General features: G+C 43.6%; 1 protein-coding gene across 3 annotated transcripts in view; it reads left to right on the top strand.

Annotated features, from left to right (window-relative positions):
- VPS13A (vacuolar protein sorting 13 homolog A) overlaps positions 1-23227 on the top strand; it is a 181084-nt gene that overhangs the window by 89803 nt on the left and 68054 nt on the right. For all 3 annotated transcript variants that reach the window (XR_005456591.1, XM_038769429.1, XM_038769430.1), the window contains exons 35-46: positions 61-208; positions 2417-2544; positions 3476-3645; positions 4976-5193; positions 6658-6890; positions 8538-8630; positions 12840-13196; positions 16384-16485; positions 17453-17611; positions 18104-18359; positions 20201-20361; positions 21926-22029. Coding sequence is in view for 2 of the 3 variants with exons in the window: in XM_038769429.1 (XP_038625357.1) it covers positions 61-208; positions 2417-2544; positions 3476-3645; positions 4976-5193; positions 6658-6890; positions 8538-8630; positions 12840-13196; positions 16384-16485; positions 17453-17611; positions 18104-18359; positions 20201-20361; positions 21926-22029 (2129 nt within the window). In the remaining variant the exon portion in view is untranslated. The remainder of the gene's footprint in view (positions 1-60; positions 209-2416; positions 2545-3475; positions 3646-4975; positions 5194-6657; positions 6891-8537; positions 8631-12839; positions 13197-16383; positions 16486-17452; positions 17612-18103; positions 18360-20200; positions 20362-21925; positions 22030-23227) is intronic.

Below are 23227 nucleotides of genomic sequence, written 5' to 3'. Positions count from 1 at the left end.
GTGTTAATGCTTGGAATTAAAAAAAGATTTATAATGTGGTTTTTTTTTCTTCAAAAACAGTTAATTCTCAGCCAAGAAGACATAACCACTGTCTTAAGGACACTGCATGAAAATGTTTGGGACAGTTATGTTGACGATGACTCTTCATCTGTATTCAAAGATCAAACTAGCCCTACTGGTTTTGCTAAGAATGTCACACAGCGGTCAAGTATGTTCTTTAAACTTAAAGCAAGAAGGTCACTCAATTCCAGTTATTTTGAAATTCGTTTTTCCTAGGCATAAATTTTCATAAACTAATATTGAATTGTAGAGTTTAGTTTAAAAAAGGCATTTCAAGCCACTTGATGGAACTATTTACTTTAATTTTGATTTATTCCGTTATGGCAGACCTTGCCCAGTTCATGCTTAATAAATGCCATTATTATTATTATTATCTCTAGACATTTCAGAAATGCTGTTTATGCATTTTTCAATGGCATTAAGCACTTACTATGTGCCAGATACTGTACTAAGTGTTGAGGAAGATAGATAGCTAATCAGGTTGACACAATCCCTGTCCCACATAGGGCTCACAGTCTTAACCCCCATTTTACAGATGAGGTAACTGAGACTGAAGGGAAGATAGAGTACAAGCAGTGTGGGAAGCAGCGTGGCTTAGTGGAAAGAGCCCGGGATTGGGAGTCAGAGATCATGGGTTCTAATCCCGGCTCCACTACTTGTCAGCTGTGTGACTTTGGGCAAGTCACTTAACTTCTCTGTGCCTCAGTTACCTCATCTGTAAAATGGGGATTAAGACTGTGAGCCCCACATGGGGCAACCTGATTACCTTGTATCTACCCCAGCGCTTAGAACTGTGCTTGGCACATAGTAAGTGCTTAACAAATACCATCATCATCATCATTACAGTGAATCAAATTTGGGAAGGAGGAGGTTATTGGTGTCCTTGGAACCTGTAGTCTTAATGGGGTAAGGGGGGCAGAAATGAGATTGTTGAGGGTCAATGAATCAATCATATTTGAGTGCTTACTTTCTGCTGAGAGTTGATAGGCACTTTCCCTGCCCTCAAAGAACTTACAATCTGTAGGGGGCTTGGAAAGTGGTGTCAGCAGGTGAATACAACCTGTTCAAGAACTTTGCCAGGAATGGGAGAAGGGAGGTGGGCAATAGCTGGAAGGTGCAGTGGGAGCCAGAGAAGGTGTACTTTTTTTCAGTAAACGGGGATGTGAGCATGTTTGAAGGTAGAGGGGAAGTGGCCCTCAGAGAATGTGCTGTTGGAATGTAGCAGTCAGGGAGGAACTAAGAGAGGGTGCGAGTGTTTGTAGGAGGTGAGAGGGGATGGGGATGAATGTGTCATCCCGGCAGCCACCTGTAGCAGATACATACACACAGCCATCCCTGGTACTTACCTACCTAGCAGTCCAGGTATACTCAGTTCTTCCATAACAAGTGTTTGTGCTACGTAGTTTGGATTGGATAGCGCACACAGTAAGTGCTCAGTAAATATGACCGAATGAATGAATGATAGAACATTGTGGGAAAGTGGGGAACGTTCTTGCAACACACCTTTACCCCAATAGAGCATGATAGTGTTGGAAGAAATGATCGTGAGCATGCGTGGGGTTCCTGTCGGAGTACGAGAACTCAGTTATGTGAAAATGCTGGCTAGTGGGAGAAAAACAAGCCAGTGGAAGCAAAGCAGAGGAAAATCCTTTCTTTGAAGGAGACGGCACCTTTGGAGTGAAAGATAATGGGAGCCTAGTGAGTCAATAATGTCCTTTGCAAATATTTGGACACCTGGATATACAAATCTCCATAAAATGGGAACCCAGGACCTGACTCCATTCCTTCCTAATGACAATATTTGTTAAGTGCTTACTGTGTGCCAGGCACTATACTGAGCGCTGGGGCAGATACTAGCAAATAGAGTTGGACAGAGTCCCTGTTCCATGTGGGGCTCACAGCCTACAGCCTCAATCCCCATTTTCCAGATGAGGTAACTGAGGCCCAGAGAAGCGGAATTACTTGCCCAAGGTCACACAGCAGACAAGTGGCAGAGCCGGAATTAGAACCCATAACCTGCTGTGCCTGGCCTGCTTCTAACTTTGGTGTAGGAGTTAATACTGCCACACCATAAGTGTGCTGGCCCTGGGCTTGAAACTCTCTTCCTAAGGGACACTGGGACACAGTACTGCCCTGTGGGGTCACAGCACAGAGCTGGAGCATGCTCTCCAACCGATCGGTCAATCAGTGATATTTATTGAGCGCTTACTGTGTGCAGAGCACTGGACTAAGTATGTGGGAGAGGATGAAATAACAGAGTTGCCAGACATGTTCCCTGCTCACTCAACATTTAAGCTGAAAACTGAATATTTTTTATTTTCATCTTCATTCCTTTAAAACCTTTAACTTCTCTAAGAAACAACTGTAGTGACAGCTGCTGTAGTGGAAGTTCATCCAAAACAGGAAAAGGCTAAGACTACACTGAGCATGAACTTCAGGATTGACTCCCTCACTCTGATACTGTATAGTGGAACTACTGAAGAGGTAAGCCTAGGACAGGGAAACATAATCACTGCCACCTTTTTATATTGAGAGAGTTTTTCTCATGGTTTCTCATTTTTAAAAGTTTTAATTTAATTCATTCACCCCCTCTTTGACTACATACTGTTCCCAGTGCTTTTTTGTTGGGGGCAGTTAGATGGGGTGATGGCGGGGGGAATGCTTCGGGAATAACTGAAAGCTTCTGCTGGCTTTTTCTTTTCTTTTTCTTTTCCTTTCTTTTCCTTTCTTTTCTTTTCTTTTCTTTTCTTTTTTTCTTTTCTTTTCTTTTCTTCTCTTTTCTTTTCTGGTACTTGTTAAGTGCTCACTCTGTGCCAGGCAGTGTACTAAGTGCTGGAGCAGATACAAGCTAATCAGGTTGCACCAGGTCTCTGTCCCACTTGAGGCTTACAGTCGAAGTTGGAGGGAGGAGGATTTAATCCCCATTTTACAGATGAGATAACTGAAGCTCAGAGAAGTTAAGTGACTTGCTCAAGGTCCCGCAGCAGACAAGTGGCGGTGTCAGGATTAGAACCTAGGTCCTCTGATTCCCAGGACCGTGCTCTTCAATGAAGCCACACAGCTTCTCTTCTGCTTGTGTGATGGGGACGGGAAACAGTGCAGTTAAGGCCCATGGGAACTCGAGCTACTGATAGCAAGATAAAGACACTGCTTTTGCCTCACCCAGACATGAGATGGAAAAAAAGAAAATCCAGAGAATCTGCTTTGAAGATTCCTAGCTGGTGAAAAATGTTGCTGGAATACTTTTCTGACATGTCCTGGCAGAGGAACAGCCCTGATTATTAGTTTCTAAGTCCATAGATGAAAACATATATTTTAAAAAGCTTTGTCAGTGATTGAGGGTAATAAGCATTTTAAAAAGACTTTCTAATCAGCAATTACTATAATATTGGTTTTTGTCTTTTTCCCCTCAAAGTTTTTCCCTTTACAAAAGCGGAATGCTCTACTGATACTTGCAGAATTTAAATTGGATCAGATTTTATCCACTGTCCGCCTCTCAACAGACAGCTCGATATTTGCTTCATTTATTTTAAAAAACTGTGGTTTGGAAGATAAACGGGTGCATGTGCAGAAGGCAACACCGAGGTGTGTATTTCTAATAGTCACGTGAGTTGACGAACGAAAAGTTGGGCCTGTAGTTTGTGGTGGTTGTAAAATGAAACCAGAAGAATGAACATAATGCTAAAATTTGTTAGACGGTGTTTAAAATAGTCCCGCCTGAAGAGCCTTGCTGTGTTAACTTCAAACCCCAGACCTAATCTTGACGTGGCTCACGGGGTGGGTTATGCTGTTGTATTCTCCCAAGCACTTAGTACAGTGCTTTGCACACAGTAAGCACTCAATAAATCCGATTGATTATCACAGAATAACAGTAGTCGTTTCTCAGATGTTTATAGTGCTTCAATTCTTCCCAATACGCTAAAGCACTTACGTCATTTTGTCTTCACGACATCCCTGTGACGTAGGAAGAGCAAATGGCATTATCCCCATTCAACAGATGGAGAAACTGAGGCATTGAAGTGTGTGATTCATTATGGTCGCACTGGTAGTCTGTGGCAGAGCTGGGATGCTAATCGAGACTCTCCTGACTCTCCAAACCAGGCTCTTTCAACTAGACCCCATGGCAGGGCTGAGATGAAGATAGGCTGTCTGTGGGCCAGATTATGCATTTTTAGGTTGGGCCCCCTTTGGACAGAAGTGGGCAGTGGTAGCTGGAAGGTGTTGGCTCTGGGTGGGGGAGCCTTTGGACAATGGTGAGAATAGAGGGCACACTTCACAAGAGGCAGCTCTATGCCGTACTGTGCACCCTACGTCTTTACTTGGAAGAGAGTTCAGCCCTAGGATTTGGGCCCAAACAGGCCCCTACCAGTCAGGCACTGTGACACTTAATTCTGTTTTCATAGGAACATAGAGGGAACCTCTTCTGCATCCTTAGTTTTAACGAATAATGAAATAAGAAGTCTGTTCCCTAAAACGATAGCAACAATTGTATTTTAAAATTCTCATAAGATGACATTTTTTAGGCCGAAAACGTGTACAAACAAGAAGAAATTTGGGGGACTCTAGAAGAACATCAGTATGTTATTTAGAGGCAAAACAGGGTTGTGTAATAATACGTGATAATGGCATTACGAGAAGCAGCGTGGCTCAGTGGAAAAGAGCATGGGCTTTGGAGTCAGAGGTCACGGGTTCAAATCCCGGCTCCACCACTTGTCAGCTGTATGACTTTGGGCAAGTCACTTTACTTCTCTGTGCCTCCGTTACCTCATCTGTAAAATGGGGATGAAGACTGTGAGCCCCCCCGTGGGACAACTTGATCACCTTGTAACCTCCCCAGCGCTTAGAACAGTGCTTTGCACATAGTAAGCGCTTAATAAATGTCATCATCAAATCAAATTCCCTTTATGCTTTCTAGAATGATGGGAATGACGATTGGGTATGAAACAAAAGACATGGTGGATGTAACTTATAAACATAACAGAGATGGAGCTGTCATCGATGCAGTTATTCAAGAAATATATCTCTGTGCTAGTGTGGAATTTCTGCAGACTGTTGCAGATATATTTTTGCAGGCCAATGAGAAAAGTGCCGCTGCACGGAGACTCATACAATCCTTGCCCACTAAAGACCAAGGTAAGTTCATTGTTCTCTGCCATCTCACTTTTAACTTCCCTCTAGTGTTTGCTTCCAAGAATGGTAACTTCAGTCTTGTTTTTTTGTGTCAATATCACCGTTTGAAAAGCAGTCAATATTAGTGGTATTTTTTTGAGCGCTTACTGTGTGCAGAGCATGGTACTAAGCGCTTGGGAGACCCAAGCCCACAATGAACTTACAGTCTAGAGGGGGGAGACAGACATAAAACTTAATAATGGATATGCTCTGTGAGGCTGAGGATGGGGTGAATAGCAAGTGCTTCAAGGGTACAGTTCCAAGTCTGTAGGCGACGCAGATGGGAGGGGGAGTAGGGGAAAAGAGGGTTTAGTCAGGGAAGGCCTCTTGGACGAGATGTGATTTTAATAAGGCTTTAAAGGTGGGGAGAATTTAATGTCTGGATTAAAGGGGGAGGGAGTTTCAGGCCAGAGGGAGGACATGGGCAATTGATTGATAGGGAGGTAGAGGAGATTGAGGTACAGCGAGTAGGTTGGCGTTAGAGGAGCAAAGCATGCAGACTGGATTGTAGTAGGGAATCAGTGAGTTAGGGTAGGAGGCGGTGAGCTGGTTGAACGTTTTAAAGCAGACGGTACGGAGTTACTGTTTCATGTGGAGGTGGATGGGCAGCTACTGGAGGTTCTTGAGGAGTTGGGAAACGTGGACTGAATGTATTTTTAGAAAAATGGTCTGGGCAGCAGAGTAAAGTGAGGCCTGCAGTGGGGAGAAATAGGAGGCAGGGAGGTCAGTGACGAAGCGGATGCAGTAGAGCTTGGATCGGGGTAGTAGCAGTTTAGATGGAGCAGAATGGGTGGATTTTAGCAATGCTTTAGAGGTAGAACCAACAGGATTTGGTGACAGTTCGAATATGTGGGTTGCAGGAGAGAGATGAGCAGAGGATAATGCCAAGGTTATGGGCTGATGGGACAGGCAGGAGAGTGGCATTTTCTGCAGTGATGGGGAAGACAGTAGAAGGACAGGGTTTGAGTGGGAAGATGTGGCTTTCTGTTTTGGACATGTTTTGCTTGAGATGTTGGCGGGACATCTAAGCACCATCCTACGCTCTTGGGAGCAAACAGTGGAGTTGGTACACATGATCCCTGCCATCAAGGAGCTAACAAATCCCAGAAGAATTTGTTTTTCTGCCTTCTCTATAAAACCGATTTTACAGTTATGAATGTGAAAATATTTTGTCATTGTATAAAAGTCCCTAGAAGATTTGGATATTTTTAAAATCTTTAGATCTTCTCTTTACAGAAATTTTGATTTAATGGATAACAAAAATTTGGAAATTTTTTGATAGCAATTTCTTCAATTCCAACCATCCTCACTTTAAAAAAAAATAGAAATAATTGAAGTAGTATTTTTTGTTGGGTTCTGGTGAAACCATTTTGTACATTAAACGTTCAATTTTGAATTTTATTACTATCCTCTTGTATTTGTTTTTAGGGTCTATTCAAGTGGTCCCGAAACTTGATATTAATGTTATGGTTCGAAATCCTGAAATCATATTTGTGGCTGATTTAACCAGAAGTGACGCTCCTTCGTTAGTAGTTACTACACAGTGTGAGCTCTCCGTGAGAAACACTCCAGAAGTGCAAAAAATTACTGCTATCATTAAAGCTCTTCAAGTACAAGCTTGTCCATTTCTTCAAGGAGAAAAAGATGGCAACATCACTACTGTTAGTTTTCATTTGGATGTATTTGTCTCTGACTCACGATCCAGACATAGCCTAAATACTCTTGAAATAAGTGTATGCCTGTAAATCACGTGGACCTAGATGTCATGCTTGAGGGAATGGTTGGGTGGGGAGGTGACTTGTTTCTCAAAGCCTGGGTGACCATTCTGACCCTGGGGAAAATGTCTGGATCTGCTATTTGAAGCTTGGTTCAGGCAAATGATTCCTCTAGCTACTAGATCGCAAATGCTGATCCTCTCCCCCATGCTTATTACCGGTTGTATTTATTGAGTGCTTACTGTGTGTGCAGAGCACTGCACTGTGTGCCTGAAAGAGAACAGTATAACAGAGTGGGTAGACACATTCCCTGCCCACAACAAGCCAGAAAGGGATTTGGATGGGTTGCCTCCTTGGTTGCCTTCCCTTCAGCCCTCTGGAATTCTCTTTGTGATCTTACACCTCTCCATGTGACTCCTCGCTTTGAAGTAATTTCCAACTCTTCTAAAACCTCTTCCTTCTCTGGAGTTTTTCCCAGGGGCAGAATTATTTTGGGGGAAAATATTCAGGGCCAGTACCCTCGGGCCCTATGGCTAAGAGAACCCATCATGATGGGACAGTATGGGCTGGCTTGTTTTACCCCCGTCTTGGGTTCAATCAGGTCCACTCTGGCAAATCCAAAATGGTGGACATTAGCAGCTGTTGCATGGGTTGGTGGTGGGGGGCAACAACCGTTGTAGTAATAGTATGTATTAAGTCCATAATATGTGCAGAGCTCAGTACTAAGGTCTGGAAGAGAATACATAGGTAGGATATAGAACTGATCCCTGTTCCTTCAGGGGGCTCACAGCCTGAGAACTCTGGGCTTCCTCCCCTTCCTCCCCATAATGCCCAAGGAGAAGCAAACCCTGGCTAGTTGTCCAGGTATAGGAGTGTCCATAGCATGAGTGCTGAGGATGGTGGAATGTCCAGTTAGCTTGTGGGTCAGAGTCATTTGGCTGCTTTGAGCTTATTCCCACTGAGTCTCCAATTTCCTGGCTCCCTTCTGACTTGATGTTTCAGCTCATAAGGTCTCAGAAACCAAAATGAGGTGATTTTTGCCAAGTTGAGCCTTATTCCTCCACCTTCAAGAACCTCCCAGCCTCTATCACTGGCCTCCCTGGTAACTGGAAGAATTTGGACTCTGATAGGTCCAGTGTACTCAAGAGTGGGTGAACCAGACCTGAAGGCAGAGTGAGTTAAAGGACCAAGTTGACCATAGTTAAAGCCAAAGCCTTTAGATATGCTCAGAATGGCTTTTAACCTCCCTACAACTCTTGGTCTGAATATAGAAATATGAGGTACAGGGTGCTTTATGACTTTAGCAAATATAAGATCAGAGCAGGGAAGAGGCAGTCCTCAGTGATTTTTGGCTTTTTCACACTTCTGGGCTTAAACATGACGAAGTCTGTTGTATCATTAAGATGAGTTTGAAGTTTTACCACTTAACATCCATTAAACTTTATCTTAGTATTTTACCTAATGTCAAAGTCAGGACTTTGATTTCTTTTCCCCCCCTATAGATCATTTCTTGTATATTTGGATGGGGCTGTGTATGAGTTGGCTCCTACACGTTTTTTGTTACTGACATTTCTTCTTTTTTGTGTCATTCAGGTTTTGCAGCCCTGTGACTTTTTTTTTCAAAATATTCAGGCAGGTACCGATCCGCAAGTGATTGATATGTCTATAAAGTCCTTGACTCTAAAGGTAGGTCAAACCAGGACTTTAGTTTGAGTTGGGGTGGGGGAGGAGGTCCCTTAAGTCTACCCTCAGGTCTGAGTCAATCAGAGAGCCTGGACAGGGTTGGGGGTGGGAGATTCCTTAATAATTACATTACTGCACATATGAGCTAGGAGCTTTCAGTGACTGGAGGAGGCCAGCACTTTAAGAAATCCTTCTCTACTTTTCCTAATCTATATCGGTTGTCCTGAATCTCTCTTTTGGCTTAATGTCCATCTACTTTGTGCTAATCACTGTCCTCCATTAACAGAGGGGTGGAATTCTACTTGAGTGTGCCCCTAGGGAAATAATTTTGGGTCAAACTATTATTTCAAGTTGTGGCTTAAATGTAATTCTGTTCTTTTAGAAGGGAGGTAATATCGGATGCATTGAGTCTGACAGAAGAAGCATTTGAGAAAGTAAAACACCTCCATCCATAAATCACCCAATTTGATTAGGTATCTGAAGTTATAGCTGAACAATCAATCAGTAGTATTTACTGAGTGCCTACTGTGAGCAGAGCACTGTGCTAAGCACTGGGGAAAGTACAATAGATTTAGAAAAGACAATCCTTGTTTTCAAGATGCTTATAGTCTAGTAGGGGAGACAGTTACATAGTAAATGATTTTATGTCCTTAGTATAGCATGGAAATTCATAAAGACATTCCACCAAGTTGAGGCAAATCATGATTTGGAATTATATTAATGTCTGTCTTCAACCATAAGCTACTTGAGGGTGGGGATCATGTCTGTCAACTGCTGTATCATACTCTCCCAAGTGCTTAGTACAGTGCTCTGCACACAGTAAGTGCTCAATAATAATAATAATAATAATAATTGTGGTATTTGTTAAGTGCTTATTATGTGCCAAGCACTGTTCTAAGTGCTGAGGTAGATACAGGCTAATCAAGTTGTCCCACGTGGGGCTCAGACTTTGAATCCCCATTTTGCAGATGAGGTAACTGAGGCACAGAGAAGTTAAGTGACTTGCCCAAGGTCCCACAGCAGACAAGTGGCGGAGCTGGGATTAGAACCCATGTTCTCTGACTCCCAAGCCTGGGTTCTTTCCACTAAGCCACGCTGCTTCTCATCAATATAAACCTCTGATTGATTAATATGGGAAGTCGGTAATAATAGCTTCATCTTCATCTGAAATCTTTAAATACTTATAAATGCATGGGAAGCAGCATGGCCTAGTGGATAGAGCCTGGGCCTGGGAGTCAGAAGGACCTAGGTTCCAATCCCGACTTCACCGTTTGTGTGCTGTGTAACCTCACTTCTCTGGGCCTCAGTTACTGTATCTGTAAAATGGGGATTAAAACTGTGTATTCCATGTGGACAGGGACTGTGTCTAACCTGATTAGCTTGTATCCGCCTCAGCGCTTAGAACAGTGCCTGACACATAATAAGTGCTTAACATTATTGTTACTATTATTATCATCATAATTGCTACTACTCATATGGTCCTGTATTGACCACAGTATAAAGTGACCTGAGACATGGACCTTACCTCTCTAAATCAAACAGTTGTTGTAATGGCTCTACTATTGTTCACTGAACCCTCATTGGGTGTGATGTACTGTACAAAGCACTTTGGAGAGTTCAATTAGTCAGGCAGTGGTATTTATTGAGTGCATTCTGTGTGCATAGCGCTGTACTAAAAACTCGTGAGACTACAGTACAACAGAGACGGTAGACACGTTCCCTGCCCGCAAGGAGCTTATAGTCTAGTGGGGAAGACGGACATTAAAATAAATTACAGGTATGTATGTAATTTCTGTGGGGCTGAAGGTGGCATGACTATCAAGTGCTTCCAGGGTACAGATCCAAGGGCATAGGCGATGCAGAAGGGAGGGGGAGTAGGGGGAGAGATCAGGGAAGGCCTCTTGGAGGAAATATGACCTTAATAAGACTTTGAAGGAGTGGAGAGTGAAGGTCTGGCATATATGGAGGGGGAAGGAGTTCCAGGACAGAAGGAGGACGTGGGGAAGGGGTCAGCAGCAAGTTAGACAAGACTGAGGTAAGGCGAGTAAGTTGGCATTGTAGGAGCAAAGTGTGCAGACTGGGTTGTAGTAGGAAATCAGTAAAGTAAGTTAGGAGGGAGTGAACTGATTATTTTAAAATTGATGGTAAGGAGTTTCTGTTTGATTCGGAGGTGGATGAGCAATCATAGGAGGTTCTTGAGTGGGGAGATGCAGACTGAGTGTATTTTTAGAAAAATGATCTGGGCAGCAGAGTGGAGAGAAACAGGAGGCAGGGAGGTCAGCAAGGAGGCTTATGCAGTAATCAAAGTGGGATAGTATAAGTCGTTAGATCAATCAATCAATCGTATTTATTGAGCGCTTACTGTGTCCAGAGCACTGTACTAAGCGCTTGGGAAGTGCCAGTCGGCAACACACAGAGACGGTCCCTACCCAACAGTGGGCTTACAGTCTAGAAGGGGGAGACAGAGAACCAAACAAAACATATTAACAAAATAAAATAAATAGAATAGATATGTACAAGTAAAATAAATAGAGTGATAAATACATACAAACATATATACATACATACAGGTGCTGTGGGGAAGGGAAGGAGGTAAGGTGGGGGGAGGAGGGGGAAGAGGGGGATCAGTGTAGTAGCAGTTTGGATGGAGAAGAAAAGGGTGGAACTTAATGATGTTGTGAAGGTTGAACCGTCAGGACTTTGTGACAGCTTGAATATGTGAGTTGAAGGAGTGTAGTGAGTCAAGGATAGTGCCAAAATTATAGGCTTGTGAGACAGGGAGGGTGGTGGTGGTATCTATAGTGATGGGAAGGACGGGTGGGACAGTTTGGATGGAAAGATGAGTAGAGCCAGACATAGAATATTTACGGTTAGGGTAGTCAAAATAAATAATTGAATGTACCATTGAGTAGACACAGATGTGCTGTAAATATCTAAATGCTAGAAATGGCTGCTGGGTGTGTACAGGTTGGGATATTGGGAATTAGTCAGGGAAGGCTTGGAGAAGGTGGGATTTTAGGAGAGCATTGCCCATGGGGAGAGCCATAGTCAGATTTTGGGAGGGAGGGAGTGGAGTTCCAGGTCAAGGTAACAGGGTGAGCAAGGGGTCAGAGGCTGAAGAGTCAAGAGCGAGGTTGAAGGGTAGTTTGGGAGTAACATCGAGAGCAAAGTGGAAAGTTGTAAGTGATGAGAGCATATATGTAAGATGGGGGAGTTGGTGAGATAATAGCAATAACTGTGGTATTTAAGTTCTTACTGTGTGCCAAACAACTGTCCTGAATGCTGGAGAAGATATAAGCTAATCAGACAGTCTCTGTCCCACATGGGGCTCACAGGGAGAGGGAGAACAGATAGTCCCCATTTTAAAGAAGGGGAAATGGAGGCACCAAGAAGTCAAGCAATTGGCCCACAGTCAACCAGGCAAATGGCAGAGCTGGAATTGGAACCCAGATCTTCTGACATCCCCTCCTATGCTCTTTCCACAGCGCTGTGCTGCTAAGTTGGCCATGAGGATTTTTTGATTGAGGCAGAGGGAAACGGGAAGCTAGGGGAGGATTTTGAGGGGTGGCGAGAGGTGCTCCATGTGACACTTATAGCAATGAGAATTACAAGTTGGAGTGGGGAGAGGCTGGAGGCCTCCACTAGATTGTAAGTTCTTAGAGGGCAAGGATCACGCCTACCAACTCTATTGTATTCTCCCAAGCACTTAATTCAGTGGTCTGCATGCAGTAAACATTAAAATAACATTGACTGATTGAGGCAGGAAGACCAGCAAGGAGCCTGATACAGTATAAAGAAGATGCAAACATTTGACTGCATTTTTAATTTGTGCTCAATCATGCAACATTTAGTTTGTTGTTCCTGCAAAGGAAGTGAATTCACACAATGGGATGATGAGTAAAGGATTCACTACCTCTCAGTGAGTCAAGGAACGCTTTATGGAGGCAGTGAGGTTTCAGAGGCTGCTGGAATGCCAGACGTTTGACATAAAGTATAGCCTGGAAAAAGGGTCAGAGGTCAGGGGCCAGTTTATACCCCCTAAAAATTGTAAAAGCTTGAAATCAAAACCTTTTGCACAACAAAAATAATGACTAAAGGGCTGCAGTTTTGGGAATGTAGTTCATATTTTTAAAAAAGGAACCAATGCACTTAGACTTTATGTTCATTTTTGAGTATCTGATTATGGAAAATAATTTGTTTTTTATTACCTAGGTTTCACCAATCATCATAAATACCGTGATTACCATTACAGAAGCCCTTTACCCAGATTCCAACACTTTAGAGAAAGCGGCAAGTTCAACTCGACTAAATTTGTGGGAAAAGATGGATACAAAGAAACTAAAAATGTGGTTTCTGGAGGAGTCAAACGAAAGTGACGTGGCTGAAACTGTACCTGAATTGATTCCCAAAGGAGAAATGATGAAAGTGACCGTTGAGTCTGTTTTCATAGTTCTTGAAGCTGGAATCGGTCATAGAACTGTGCCTATGCTTTTGGCTAAGTCATCTTTATTGGGGCAAGCCAAAAACTTTCGTAGTCTGATCCACTTCCACTGTAAACTTCAACTAGAGGTAAGGACTACATATACATATTTTGCTTCCTCTAGGATTTTTAGCAACAACAACAGCAACAAAAATTCACTAATATGAGCATTCTAATGGATTCGTCTTGGGAGGGAAAAAATCATTTTGTCTATGACACTTTCGGTCAGTGAACCCCTTGTAAATGGAGATTCTTTGAACTAGTTTTAAAATCTTAATAAGAAGGGTCCTATTATATAGTGTATAGTTAATTGGCCATAATGAAAATGTGAATTATTCTTAAAAGCAATACACCTAGTACAGAAGTATCCTTAACATTATAAATGTATTTTTTCCTCAATTACTGCAGATGAACATTTCTCGACAGAAAAATACTTTTCAGAGGTACACGCCTGCTAATTTGTAGACTATAGTAGGGGAACTTCTGTCCTTCAAAGGTGACAGGTGCATCTTAAGTAGTTAGCCAATGAGATTGATTTCATCACAAATTCTGAACTTAGAGGTGCTAAAGCATAAGGGGTGAAATGGAGGCAGGAATTTCAGTATGGATGAAGGCTAGGAAGGTGGGTGGAGGGGACCAGCTTCAAAGAATTGATGTGATAGTCTAGCAGAGATATGACTAGTAGAACTTGGACGAGTGTGGTAGCTGTTTGGGTGGAGAGGAGCAGGTGGGTTCTTGAGGTCAATCTAGGAAGAACTAGCAGAATTTGGCAGTAGACTGAATGTGAGACTTGAAAGAAAGTGAGAAGTCCAGTACAGCACTGAGGATATGGGGTCTGAGTTCAGGGAGAATGGTGGTGTTATTGGCATAGATGGGAAAGTGAGGAGGAGGAGAGGGTTTAGCAGAAAAAATGTGGAGTTCCATTTAAGAGTGGGAGGTGCTTGCAGGCCATCCAGGTGGGGAGGTTCCTAAAATTCCTGTAGGATTTTTAGCAACAGCAACAACAACAAAAATTCATTAATATGAGTATTCTAATGGGTTCGTCTTGGGAGGGAAAAAATCATTTTGTCTATGATACTGTTGGTCACTGAACCCCTTGTAAATGGGTTACAAGTGGGTTACAACTGAGCCCCCTTTTTCCTCCTCCTCCCCATCCCCCTGCCTTACCTCCTTCCCCTCTCCGCAGCACCTGTATTTGTTTGTACAGATTTGTTACTCTATTTTACTTGTACATATTTACTATTCTATTTATTTTGTTAATGATGTGCATTTAGTTTTAATTCTATTTGTTCTGACGACTTGACACCTGTCCACGTGTTTTGTTTTGTTGTCTGTCTCCCCCTTCTAGACTGTGAGCCCATTGTTGGGTATGGACCATCTGTATATGTTGCCGAGTTGTACTTCCCAAGCGCTTAGTACAGTGCTCTGTACACAGTAAGCGCTCAATAAATATGATCGAATGAATGAGGTTCTGGAGGCAAGTGGAGGTTCAGTCAGTTGTATTTATTGAGCACTTACTCTGTGCAGATCACTGTATTAAGTGCTTGGGAAAGTTCAATACAACAATAAACAGTGACGTTTCCTGCTCACAACGAGCTTATAGTCTAGAGGAGGGGAGACAGTCATCTGTAAATAAAATGACAGATTTGTACATAAGTGCTGTGGGGCTGGGAAGCGGGGGAAGAGCAAAGGGAGCAAGCCAGGGTGACACAGAAGGGAGTGGGAGGTGAGGAAATGGGGTGCTTATTCTGGGAAGGCCTCTTGGAGAAGATGTGTCGTCAATAAGGCTTTGAAGTGGGGGAGAGTAATTATCTGTCATATTTGAGGAGGGAGGGTGTTCCAAGCCAGAGGCAGGACATGGGCTAGGGGTCTGCGGTGAGACAGGTGAGATCGAGGCACAGTGAGGAGGTTAGCACTAGAGGAGTGAAGTGTGTGGGCTGGGTTGTAGAAGTAGAGAAGCGAGGTGAGGTAGGAGGGGACAAGGTGATGGAGTACTTTAAAGCCAATGGTGAGGAGTTTTTGTTTGATGTGGAAGTAGCTGGGCAAACCCTGGAGTTTTTTTGAGGAGGGGGGTGATATGTCCTGAACGCTTTTGTTGAAAAATGTTGTGGGCAGCATAATGAAGTATGCACTGGAGTGGAGAGAGACAGGAGGCTGGAGGGTCAGCAAGGAGGTTGATGCAGTAATCCAGGCGGGATAGGATGAGTGATTGTATTAACGTGGTAGCAGTTTGGATGGAGACAGGAAGGATGGTGGTGCTGTGTACAGTAATGGGAAAGTTGGATAGGAGAGGGCTTAGATGGAGAGATAAGGAGCTCTGTTTTGGACATGTTAAGTTTGAGGTGATGGTAGGACATCCAAGTAGCGATGTCTTGAAGGCAGGAGGAAATGGGAGAGCGGGAGAGAGATCAGGGCTGGAGATGTAGATTTGGGTATCATCTGCACAGAGGTGGTAGTTAAATCAATGTAGGTTAGATGGAGGATCAAGGCTCGAGAAGTCAGTTAGGGAATGGTCCACAAAGAGATGATAGCCGAAGCCATGTGAGCCGACGAGCTCCCTGAGAGTGTCTGAATCCTGATTTCTCAGTATTCCAAATAGTGTTGGTATTTGTTAAGCACTTACTATGTGCCAAGCACTGTTCTAAGCACTAGGGGAGATACAAGGTAATCAGGTTGTCCCACGTGAGGCTCACTGTCTTAATCCCCATTTTACAGATGAGTTAACTGAGGCACAGAGAAGTTAAGTGACTTGCCCACAGTCACACAACTGACAACTGGTGGAGCCGGGATTAGAAACCATGACCTTCTCACTCCCAAATCCGTGCTCTTTCCATTAAGCCACGCTGCTTCTCGTAGGGAAGTGGGTATCCAATTTCCTAATAGAGTGAGATTCTGGGTTTCTAGAACTCTTTCATCAGTCATATCCTGGAATTCCCGAATGATTCAAGGCATCACTTGGGGAAAACGCTGATTTAAGAGTGAAGCGGCATGGTGTAGTGGATAGAGCGTGGGCTTGGGAGTCAGAAAGTCATGGTTTCTAATCCCGGCTCTGCCGTTTGTCTGCTGTGTGACCTTGGGCAAGTCTCTTCACGTCTATACCTCAGTTACCTCATATGTAAAATGGGGATCGAGACTGTGAGCCCCACATGGGACAGGGACCGTGCCCAACTCGATTTGCTTGTACCCATCCCAGTGCTTAGTACAGTGCCTGGCACCTAGTATGCACTTAATTCCATCATTATTATTATCACATGTCTAAGAAATATATCTTTATAGGTGCATTACTTCAATGAGATGTTTGGTGTATGGGAACCTCTGCTTGAACCTGTAGAAATCGAAGATACTGAAGATTTCAGGCCATGGAATCTTGGAATCAAGGTATAGTTTATTTCTAAAGAATGTCAGATATGAAGTGGAGGAACTCGGAATATTTCTGCACCTGGTAGTGTAACTTGGCCCCTCCCTTCTCGGAGACTATTAAAGAGGATTGGCACCTTGGACTTGACGACTCTTCTTCCCTTCCTATTTGATCTCTAAGTATGATTCAACTAGTCTAGGATCGATCCAGTTCCAACGTCCATGCTCTTTAGCTGACTGCAGGAAGACACAAATAGCTGGCATCCTGCCTTCTCTACAGAGCACCTGGTGGCCAGCTTTAATTCTTTCAAGCTTCTCCCTCACATTCATATCCCTGCACTCTGGACCGCTCTTTTGGATTTCTATGCAGTCATTTCTCCAACCATTTCTGGGTTTCCCATAGTCTTTTCCTGCCAAATGGTAAAATTGATTTTGGGGTCCTTTGCAGATAGGATAAGCCACTTAGACACATGCCACCGGGTATTTAATGGCAGCCATTTTCCTCCTCCTCGCATGCTATCCTCCCATTATCGGTTTGTGGAGGAGGCAGGCTGCCACTGCCTAGCTCAACACTTGCATGGTTCCCCCTTTCTGCCCTTTCCTGCCCACACAAGCTATGGCTGACCCCAGCTTTTGCCCTCTATTTCTGTAGACTGTAAGATCCATGTGGGCAGGGATCCAGTCTACCAACTTTTTTGTGTTGTATTGTCCCAAGTACTTAGAACAGTTCCCCCACACATAGTAAACGCTCAGTAAACACCACTGATTGATTCAATCAATTAGTTCTAAGAGGAACTGGGGTAGCAGATTCTCATCCATCTCTGGCCCCTGGATGCAGATGGGATTTAACTTTAAGGAGGTTTTATTAGGTGGAAAAATCAAATTAATGGCATTAATTAATATTAATACTCTTAGTCAACGTGCAAATGTAATGTCTCACTTTTTTTTAGTCTTTATATAACATTGAGGTATGTTTGTCATATTTTAGATGAAGAAGAAATCTAAAAGGGCCATTGTTGATTCAGATTCTGAGGAAGAAAACTACAAGGTGCCAGAATATAAAACGAGCATTACTTTCTTTTCAAAGGACCAACTGAACATTACTTTGTCTAAATGTGGCCTTATCATGATGAATAATTTAGGCCAGGTAAGACATTTAAGTTTGAGTATTTAAATAGAACAGGAAAGCTCTGTGGCCCAGTGGAAAGAACAATGGAGTCAGAGGATCTGGGTGCTAATCCCAGTTCTGCCACTTGCCACCTGTGTGACATGAGGGCACATCATTTTACTTTGCTTTGGCTCAGTTTCCTTATCAGTAACCTTTTTCTTCCTTCTACTTAGACTGTGAGCCCTGTGTGAGACAGGGACTGTGTCTGACCTGATTGTCTTGGATCTACCCCAGTGCCAAGTACAGTGCTTGGCACCTAATAAGCGCTCAAAAAATACCACAATTATTGTTATTGTCATTATTATTATTATTATTAAATAATGTGCTCTATTTTGAGTTGCCCTGTATTTCCTCTTGACCAATACATTCAGTATTAGATTTAAAATAAGCCACTGGTACTTTCTATATTGGTGCCATTTGATTCCCAATTTTGGGGGGTTGGAAAACTTTGTTTTTTATTTTTTTCTCTAGGCATTTGCAAACGCCGCCAGTGGATCTAAAGATATTTACACCAAAGATCAGGCCCCATTTATAGTTATAAATTCTCTGGGACTCACCATCTCGATCTCGACAAGTGATCACTTTCAAATTGTTGGTGCACCTAGGGTAAAAGCATTCGAATTGAAAAATGAAGAGACTATAGATCTGGATTACGTCAGAAGTAGTGACAGTGATCAGTTCACTGCAATGACCAGTTTAAGCAGCAAACTCTTCTTCATTCTGATCAGTAAGTGGGTCATTGTCACCTTTTGGCTTTTTGTTTGTGAACCACTTCCGATTGCCATGATGGATGTTTGTTCATGGTACCTTGTAATAAATACCAAGCCTTGCAATACCCGGCAGAAAAGATGCAAACATTTTGGACGTTAATATGCAACAGCCGTTTAAGAGCTGGGAAGCCTAGAGAAGCCAAAGTACCTAATTAAGGTGTCATGGATTGGCCACCCTTACCCGTATGATGAAGAGTGGCTTGCCAAGCCATCCTGCTTGGCTTACCGTTATGCCGACAGTTCTTGACTTCTCTTTCTCGACTCTGGGCCGTATAAGGGAAGTTACTCAAATTTCATGGTCTAGCAGCATGGTGTAGTGGATAGAGCATGGGTCTGGGAGTCAAAAGGCCATGGGTTCTAATCCTAGCTCAACCGCTTGTCTGCTGGGTGACTGTGGGCAAGTCACTTCACTTCTCTAGGCCTCAGTTCCTTCATCTGGAAAATGGGGATTAAGACTGCGAGCCCCATGTGGGACAGGGACTGTCCAACCTGATTTGCTTGTATCCACCCCAGTGCCTGGCACATAGTGAACACTTAACAAATACCATTATTATTGTTATTATTATTATTATCCATCTGGATGTACTTCACAGCTCCATAGTGCCGGGGGGGGCGGTGGCAATTGATTTCTCTTCACACACATGGCCCCCCCCCCCCCCACAACCTTCCTGGTCTGCTCAGCTCAGCCCTCCTGGTGGGTCCTCCACGGGTGGGGGTGGTCAAAATAATAGTAGTGGTAGTTGTGTTTATGAAGCCCTTACTATGTGCACAGCAGTGTATTAAGCACTGGGGAAAAGATACACTGTTGGGATTAGACTAAGTCCTTGAAGGCCATGATCTAAAATAAAAGTAGGGAGAGGGGACTGGCGGCAGAGGCCCTAGGAGAGACAGAACAGGAATAACAGAAAAGCCATGTAAAAAAGAGGGGCAAACACACTAACTGAAAACAAAAAAGCAGCAAGGTACCATGGCTAGAGGAGCCAAGATCCGGGCTCCTTGTGACTGGTGACTGTCATAGCAGTAGCAGCTGCCTTGGCTCGCTTCATTTTGCAGAGGCCTCGTGCTGGGGCTGCTTCTGTTCCTCCTGCTGCGGCGGTGCAAGGAGGGATGGGATCGTAGCTTAGGAAGATATGATTGGGACTCAGCACAGGTTATCTGAGGGACAACCCAGCTGTGTGGTATATGGTATGCCCTCAGCAAAGAACTCTGGATCCCCTGTGGCAGCATGCACCCATGGGGCCAGGTTGAGTCCAGGGTGGAAAGCAGCTTGAAGTCAAGGATGAAAACTTGGACTTTCCTCGCTCTTCCCGCCCCTCTCTTCCTATGCCCCTCTCTTCTTTCCCCACTCTTCCCTTTCCCTTCCCCTCCCCCCTTCTTTTTCCCCTCCCACGCTCATTCTTTCTCTCCTCTGCTCTTCCCTTCCGTGCTCAAAATGAAAAGTTGGCACCCCTGCCTCAGGAATAATTTATTGCTGATTTATTTGCAAAGTGCTTTCAGTTCCCTGGGAATGCTGCATGAACATGTTTGATTGTTCAATGCACCGTTTTGAATACAGTTTTTTTTGGAATGCCATCTATTTAGATGTCAAGGAGGTCAATCATTGCATGCTATCTCTAAGTAGCCTTTGCCATTTTTGAAGACCAGCACACTGGACTTGACAGACTCTTTCTGACACAGAAAAGGCATATCTTATGTTTTTCTGTCTAAAGGATAATCCTGGAACTTCAGTTATGATCATGAAGTGATTTCTAGATTAAATGTCATTTATGAAACTTTTTATTCCTCTTTTTAATTTTAGCTCCTTATAACCACTCTACAGCTGACAGAATTCCACTAACCAAAGTAGGTCGATTTCTCTACACTGTCCGACACAGAGAGTCTGGTGTTGAACGGTCTGTTGTTTGCCAAATTGACACAGTGGAAGGGAGTAAAATGGTGACAATGCGCTCCCCTTTACAGGTACTCATTTACATTTTTTTAACTGATTATTTATCTGTTAATAGCTATTTACTTTATGATCATTGATAGCAATAACTAATAAGAGAAGCAGCCTGGCCTCGTGGATAGAGCATGGGCCTGGGAGTCAGAAGGACCTGGGTTCTAATCCTGGCTCCACCATTTGTCTGCTGTGTGACCTTGGGCAAGTCACTTCACTTCTCTGGGCCTCAGTTACCTCATCTATAAAATGGGGATTAAGACTGTGAGCCCTGTGTGAGACAGGGACTGTGTCCAACCTGATTACTTTGTATCTACCCCAGCGCTTAGTACAGGGCCTGGCATATAGTAAGCACTTAACAAATACAAATACCGTAGAAAATGCACTACTGCTAGTGCATTTTATGAGTGCTTAACAAGTACCACGATTATTATTAATATTATTCTGCCCTGTGTATGTTTGTTCACTTTTTGTTCTTTTTAATCCCCCTTTGTTTCACTGTGCCTCGTTCTCACCTGTCCTGCCATCGACTCCTGGCCCACATCCTACCTCTGGCCTGGAACGCCCTCCCGCCTCAAATCCGCCAATCACACTTTTCCCCTTCAAAGCCCTATTGAAGGCTCACCTCTTCCAAGAGGCCTTCCCAGACTAAGCTCCCCTTTGCCTCAGCCCCCCTTCCCCTCCACGTCACCCTCTCTCCCTTTGCTCTTCTCTCTCCCTACCCCACAGCACTTGTGTATATATGTACATATCTATAATTCTACTTATTTATATTGATGCCTGTTTACTAATTTTGTTGTCTGTCTTCCCCCCTTCTAGACTGAATCCCAGTGTGGGCAGGGATTGTCTCTATTTCTGAATTGTACTTTCCAAGCACTTAGTACAGTGCTCTGCACACAGTTAGCACTCAATAAATACGATTGAATGAATGAATGAATGAATGAAAACAGTTGCCTAAAGAGCAACTTTTAATACTTCTGAAAATTCTTTTTGTTCTTTAAATGGCTCATTGGATGAGCTTTCATTTGAAGTGTTAAGGCACTTTTATAATCTGTACTAACATCGTTCATAGTAGGACAGTTTTAAATGAGAATATATCAGAGCCTAATAAAAATAATAATAATGATTGTGCTATTTAAGTGTTTATTATGCGCCAGGCCCCATACTAAGCACTGGGGTAGATACAAGATAATCGGGTTGGACACAGTCCCTGTCCCACGAAGGGCTCACAGTCTTAATTCCCATTTTACAGATGAGGTAACTGAGGCACGGAGAAGCAAAGTGACTTGCCCAAGGTCTCACAGCAGACAAGTGACAGAGCTGGGATTAGAACCAAGTTCCTTTTGACTCCCAGGCCCATGCTCTAGCCACTAGGCAATGCTGCTTTTTTCACTTTGCGCTTTGGCTAGAATATTATTAGAGAATTAGGGAACTGAATGACCCTTTCTTTGAATTTGAGTAGTGCACAATGTATCCTCTGATGGGGATTTTGAGCCGAGATAATTTTGAAAGGAACATAAAGATCCTCAAATGAATGATACTTAATAAATGCCAATTATTTCATTCTTAATCATTTTGCTTTCGCAGATTAGAAATCATTTTTCAATTCCACTGAATATTTTTGAAGAGGACACATTCCTCGGAACTGCTTTACCAGACAACGAATTTAATATTCCATTGACGGCTTACCGGTGAATTTTTCTTTTAAGTTCTCAGTAGTTTTCTAAGGTTTTCTATAAATGTATTAGTGTATCACTTTGGGATGCTTTATCTTGTCCTGCTTCAAATTTTCTAGCAGTAGCATAAATATGCCAACACTTACATTGAGTCTGCTTCAAAGAAGTGTCTATTCTAAACTATGAATGCTCCATAATGCCTGGTAGTCAGTCAGCAGTGTTTATTGCACATCTGCAGTGGGCAGAGCACTATCAGTCAACCTTATTTATTGAGCGCTTACTGTGTGCAGAGCACCGTACTAAAAACCTGGGAGACTACAGTATAACAGAGTTGGTAGACACGTTCCCTGCCCACAACGAGCTTACAGTCTAGAGGGGGAGACAGACATTAATATAAATTATGGATGTGTACATGAGGGTCGTGGAGGCTGAGGGAGGGGTGAATAAAGGGTTCAAGGGTGACACAGAAGGGAGTGGGAGAAGAGGAAGTGAAGGCTTAATTGGGGAAGGCCTCTTGAAGGAGATGATTACTGCATCATCCTCCTCTCTGATCTCCCATCCTCCTGTCTCTCCCCACTTCAATCCATACTTCACGCCGCTGCCCGGATCGTCTTTGTGCAGAAATGCTCTGGGCATGTTACTCCCCTCCTCAAAAATCTCCAGTGGCTACCAATCAACCTACGCATCAGGCAAAAACTCCTCACCCTCAGCTTCAAGGCTCTCCATCACCTCACACCCTCCTACCTCACCTCCCTTCTCTCCTTCTACAGCCCAGCCCGCACCCTCCGCTCCTCTGCCGCTAGTCTCCTCACTGTGATTCGTTCTTGCCTGTCCCGCCATCAACCCCCGGCCCACGTCATCCCCCTGGCCTGGAATGCCCTCCCTCCAGACATCCACCAAGCTAGCTCTCTTCCTCCCTTCAAAGCCCTACTGAGAGCTCACCTCCTCCAGGAGGCCTTCCCAGACTGAGCACCCTCCTTCTTCTCCCCCTCCTCCCCCCCTATCCCCCCGTCTTACCTCCTTCCCCTCCCCACAGCACCTGTATATATGTATATATGTTTGTACGTATTTATTACTCTACTTATTTGTACATATTTATTCTATTTTATTTTGTTAATATGTTTTGTTTAGTTGTCTGTCTCCCACTTCTCCCCTTTCTAGACTGTGAGCCCGCTGTTGGGTATATCTTGCCAACTTGTACTTCCCAAGCACT

The sequence above is a fragment of the Tachyglossus aculeatus genome, chromosome X4, assembly GCF_015852505.1.
Source record: "Tachyglossus aculeatus isolate mTacAcu1 chromosome X4, mTacAcu1.pri, whole genome shotgun sequence".
In the NCBI taxonomy this organism is placed as follows: Eukaryota; Metazoa; Chordata; class Mammalia; order Monotremata; family Tachyglossidae; genus Tachyglossus; species Tachyglossus aculeatus.
The sequence above is the reverse complement of the archived record's forward strand: the minus strand, read 5'-3'. Positions and strand labels throughout refer to the sequence as shown.